The sequence below is a fragment of the Brassica napus genome, chromosome A3, assembly GCF_020379485.1.
Source record: "Brassica napus cultivar Da-Ae chromosome A3, Da-Ae, whole genome shotgun sequence".
Classification (NCBI taxonomy): Eukaryota; Viridiplantae; Streptophyta; class Magnoliopsida; order Brassicales; family Brassicaceae; genus Brassica; species Brassica napus.
The window spans coordinates 20,483,769-20,489,097 of record NC_063436.1 but is presented as its reverse complement, the minus strand read 5'-3'; the positions used below and the strand labels follow the sequence as shown (position 1 = coordinate 20,489,097).

General features: G+C 34.2%; 1 protein-coding gene across 2 annotated transcripts; it reads left to right on the top strand.

Moving 5' to 3' along the window:
* Positions 1-1,418: 1,418 nt before the first annotated feature.
* Positions 1,419-2,917, top strand: LOC106361820 (probable E3 ubiquitin-protein ligase XERICO). 2 transcript variants are annotated; one of them, XM_013801626.3, is made up of 2 exons: positions 1,419-1,662; positions 2,241-2,917. In XM_013801626.3, the coding sequence occupies exon 2, from the start codon at positions 2,249-2,251 to the stop codon at positions 2,702-2,704; it is 456 nt and encodes a 151-aa protein (XP_013657080.1). In that variant the 5' UTR covers positions 1,419-1,662; positions 2,241-2,248; the 3' UTR covers positions 2,705-2,917. The 2 variants fall into 2 exon arrangements, with proteins under 2 accessions (XP_013657080.1, XP_048632567.1); XM_048776610.1 differs by having other exon boundaries at positions 1,548-1,717.
* The last annotated feature ends 2,412 nt before the right edge of the window (positions 2,918-5,329 follow it).

Genomic DNA, 5,329 nt, shown 5'->3' with positions numbered 1-5,329 from the left:
TTCAGATATCTGATAAAAGTGCATTCTAGATTGAAATAAAAGCATAGAAGGATCCATGGATTCCAACGAGTCATGTGAGACCAGCTCGGCCTAATGTCTTGGTTGTTCATCCAAAGATGACAGTGATCAACTTAAAGAGTGAAATATAGATATGTTTTGAACCAAATGATATACCATTTATTCAGAATTTGTCCGTTATGCAATTCACCCGAGGTGATAAATTTTGTTGAAGCTACAAAATAATGTTGATTATACAATAAAATCTAGTTATAATGTGGCAACGAATATTATAACCGTGAATATGAGGCTATGGTAATTGAAACTAGCATCACAAAGCTTCAAGTCTTTTCTTGAAAAATAAGTGTTCTTCCAAAGATACGTCATCTTATATGGCAGATTGTAAGATATGTCATCTTGTATAGCAGATTGTAAGATATGTCATCTTATGTGGTAGACTATAACAAGACATTTTGCGGTAACACGAAACTTAACACATCGTTATATGCAATGTGATAATTATTACCTTCGATGTGGGGAAGTAAATGAATATATTAATCATGCTATTTTGAATATTTTCATGTTTTGTAGGCCTGGACATTACCATCTACACTTTCATGTCCATTATTTTCCCCATTTTTAATGTTTATATAAACATAGATTATCTATTATGAAAAAAAAATGTTATCGAAGATTCATAACTGGAGAGAGACTTTTTGTCCATGAGTAATATGATATTTGTGAAAATTTTGTGATGACAAACTATTTAGGAGAATCACGGAAGCGGAAGGTGAATGTAAAGCGTGTTTTAAAACGAATACAAAAGAAACTAAGGAAGTGCAACCATTTCATCATTCACTGACACCTTACGTTTATAAAACATATGTTTAGTGGATGGTTCTTGGACTTATGAAGCATAATTCAATATATATGGAAGGGTACGGAAAGAGCCTCCAAAACAAACATGGACTATGGAACTATGATTCAACACACAATCTATCAACATTGTTAGAACATATTGCAAGTTTTTAATTTCAATGATTCAAGATCCAACATCATGACCAGACTTCTCAAAAGGTTTGAATGAATTAGTTATCATTAAAGACATATTTTTAAGACTTGAAGATTATCTATCATTTTTGTTATTTTTCTCTAATATTTGTATAATCTGAAAAATTAACGAGCGATTTCGTGCATAAACTAAATGTAAAAGAAAAGACAAACAATAATATCAATGATATTTTATATATTATAACAAAAATTTTATTAACAATCGTACAAATCACTAAGCTATCATCAACACCAAAATTAATATATTTTCTTTTAGAAACATGGTCTACTCTATTAGCCTGTGGGGAGATTATGTGTATATCATTATAAAAAAGAAGAGCAAATAAAAAATTGCAAAGGAAGTACAGTTGATGATATAAAGTAACCATGGTTAAATCCAAGAACACGAAAGGCTGAGATAGAATAAACTGGGTCGACTAACCATAGTTAAGGCTTCTCTGGTTAAAGATGTTGGAAGCTCTGTGATGTGCTTAACTATTTATAAAATAACAATGGAAGAAGCACTCAAACCAAACCCATCTCTCACTTTTCAGATTCTCCGAAACACCACACACTACCTTTCACCAGAGGAAAACACACACAAAGGGTATTAAGGTAAATTATATCTTTCAATCAGTGACCATCATCGCCTTTCATACTTTGACTCCAGGTTTTTGTTTACTTGATTTTCATTTGTTCCCTTTGTAATTTCGCTAGGAAAAAGGTTGATGCTTTATCAGAAAAATTCTTGATTCTTGGTTTCTTGATAAATTCTTTGATTAACTCGTCAAATCTTGAATCCATTACTGAAGTTTTCATCCAAGTTCCTTGCTTTAGAGGGAAATATTGTATGACTCACTGACATGAGCTTTGATTAAATGAGAATCATCTGTGTGGATTCAAGAATTACTCTGGCAAATTATTTTTATTTTCGAATCATTTGGAATCTCTCAGTCTATAATTGAGTCTCTCTACGCCTAGTTGGAAAGTTTGATATGTAAAATTTTTTTTCTTATTTTTTGTAAAAATTTTTATATATAAATTTTGATAAGATTAGCTGTGTAGGGTTGGACAAACTTGGTTTCAAGTTTCATTTGAGACCAAAAGTGAATATATAAATAAATAAACAAAACATTTCCTCAATGTCTTTTGAGTTCGGTTTGAAGCAAGTTTCTGTTGTTTATTTTGTCCAGATCACAAGATGGGTCTATCAAGCCTTCCTGGTCCATCAGAAGGAATGCTATGCATTATATTAGTCAACGCAGCATTATCAATCTCCATGTTCAAAGGCATTGTCAGATCAGTGCTTTACCTAGTAGGAATCCGTCTCTCTCCTTCTTCAGTAGCATCTTCAGAGATTCCAACTTCCGAGACTTTCGATTTCCGGATCTGCCAGCCTGAGAGTTTCCTTGAGGAATTCAGGAACAGGACTCCAACGCTCAAGTTCGAGAGCTTGTGCCAAAAACAGGAGGACAGCGAGTGTTCGGTATGCCTGACGAAATTCGAAGAGGGTTCAGAGGTCAACAAGCTAAAATGCGGACACTTGTTTCACAAAACATGCGTGGAGAAATGGATAGACTATTGGAACATCACTTGCCCCTTGTGTAGGACTCCTCTTGTAGCAGAAGACCAGCAGGTTTCTTCTTATGTTTGGTGACTACTTTTCTTTGGTATAGAGGCTGTTTTTCTTTTGGTTGGGTTTGGGTGTGTTTGTTGTTGTGTACAGCTACTGCTTTTACTATGAAAATTAGGCTGCGTCACGGTTGATTCTTCAGCAGATTTAGACCGGGGATGGGGTAATCTGATGTACATACATATCATGTGAGTTATATATGTATACCCATGTGTAATGGAATCTCTTGTTTGAACATAGTCTTGATGAATCTATCTGTGTGTGAGTGACACAATGAGTTTACATTCAGATTTGAGGTATTACCTGCAATTGACAGTTGGGTGTAACTGAAATGATATTTGAACTATTTAAAAGGCTTGTCATACAAATGTGGAAAGAAGAGAACATTACTACGTAATATCAATATGGTAGCAGATAAAGTAAATACATCACTCCAAAATCTAGATTCTAGATTCAATGTAAGATGGGGATAAGAGTGAGTGGCCTACACCATTTTTATTTTTTACTTATGTACAACTGTGCACACAGGTGTCAACCAATTATTAACGTTTAAAGTCTTGCATGAATAAGGTCTTGCCATCATTAATATACATAGGTATACCTGGTATCTTGAAATGTAGGCATGACATGGTGAATTCAGTTTTTTTTTTTTTTTTATGGTGAACAAAGAGTTTCAGTCTTTTTTTTCATAAAACAATTTTACAAAATGCAAACGTAAACACTACATGAAAGATGACAAAACAATCTAAGTTTGAATGAGAGCAACCAAAATTAGTTATAGCCTCACCTATTCACATATACAGAACTCCCCAAAAAAAAAAACTAAATTGTGACAGAGAAAACCTTTTGGTGATGTACTACTAGTGTAGTAGTCATTGTGCCATATTTACAAAACAAACCAGCAAAATATGAAGTGTTACGAAATGAGATTATCATCTCCTGCTTTCTGAATTCTGATTGCAACAATTTGGAAACGCAACGACAGAGCCTCAATATCCGAGGATATCCGACTCCAACACCATCCAATGCATATTCTATCTCATTCATCAGTTGTTTTAACGCAACACTGTTTCTTTTTCTGCCCGAAACTTCTAGTAACTCGCAAGTAATTATAACGTCACCGGGACGCTTCCCACTGTTACAACAGAGTACACACAGTTTCATTATCCAAAGTCTTTTATTCACAAGCTTGATAAATACTAACACAGTTTCATTAAGATACTTACTGTGTCAAACATGGCATATCTAGAGCCATGCTTACTTTTCTCAAGATTTTGTAATCAACAAAGCTAATTTGATCCTTGGACCAAATTCGGTATCTCCATCCATTCCAGCTAACTGTAATTCATCAAGCCACATTTAGCAGACTATGTAAGGCCAGGCTCGAATTCTGCATTCTCAGAACAAAATGAGTCAAAATTCAGAGGTCTGGCCCAAAAAGATTCAAGAGAAAGTGATTCATTCTTCTAAAGAAACATACAAACAGCAAGGACAAGGCAAACATGACTTGCCACAAATATATCCATCAAGATAGAAAAAAATACCTAAAATATGCCATGACAGTATTAAGAGAACCATAACAGTAAAGTTAGGGATGGCTAGGAAGTATATTGAGGAGTGAAGAGGGCATAATGAATTAGGGAGCATTTTAAGCAATGAATAGCTAAATACAAGTTGTGGTCCGTTTTGCGTCTTTCCTGTATTGTATCCAATGTTGATAAACTAATACGCTTGCAAAACCGCTTGTGTAGGCTACCTTCTAACTCATACGTGGCCTTACATAGTCTGCTAAATGTGGCTTTGTGTACTTTTATTAGTCCTTGATTATTATGTCTATCTGACAGGACTATTCTTTTTTTTGTCAGCAATTACAGGACTATTCATAAAAGCTATTTTTGTATTCCACACGTTTGTATTTTTTTCATGTCAATAATTTTTTTTTTCATGTCAATAATTTCAATAATAGCCTTACCAAAAACTCTAGAAAAAGGACCAATGAACTTAGTTTTCCTTTCTTCTCTGTACAGACAACTGAATTCTATTGGTCTAGTTAGTGAAGTTTTGTGACTTCCTTTCAATTTAAAACATACAAATGCGTTTTAATGTGTATGTCAAATGCCCGTCGGAGTAATTCTATACACTCAGAACGTTTAGTTAAGTAATTTTGAGATAACGATCCAATGCTTGCATCTAATCTACATTTCTAGATTATAGTTGTCACCATGAAAATGTATGGTATCTCATCCAAAGGATTTTAATCGATATAGCAATAAAAATATGTAAGTTTGAACGACTTAAACCAATTCATGGATGATACGAGCGTCGTAAATTAAAGAAGGTGTGGTGGTGCCACATTAAAACGTTGATTTTGGGATCTCAAGTTTTCAATTACCTTTACTAGCTAGTTAGCATCCAAAACAAGTAAAGTAGCCTCCACGCACGCACGCGTATGTAAATATTGGTAGCAACTAGCAAAGATGCATTCAAAGACATGGATAAAAGTAGGGAATGGGTCCATTTGGGAATCATATGAAACCAAGGATGTTGTCTAATTTGTCATTCTATCATTGGTCCATTACGTTATCTTCATGTTCGCGTGTGCAGTTCAACCTTACCGGATTTAGATTCTTCTATCTCTTTTTCTTGTTA

Excerpts from the sequence above, each read along its gene's own strand:
- LOC106361820 (XM_013801626.3), top strand. The coding sequence starts at position 2,249 with ATGGGTCTATCAAGCCTTCCTGGTCCATCAGAAGGAATGCTATGCATT.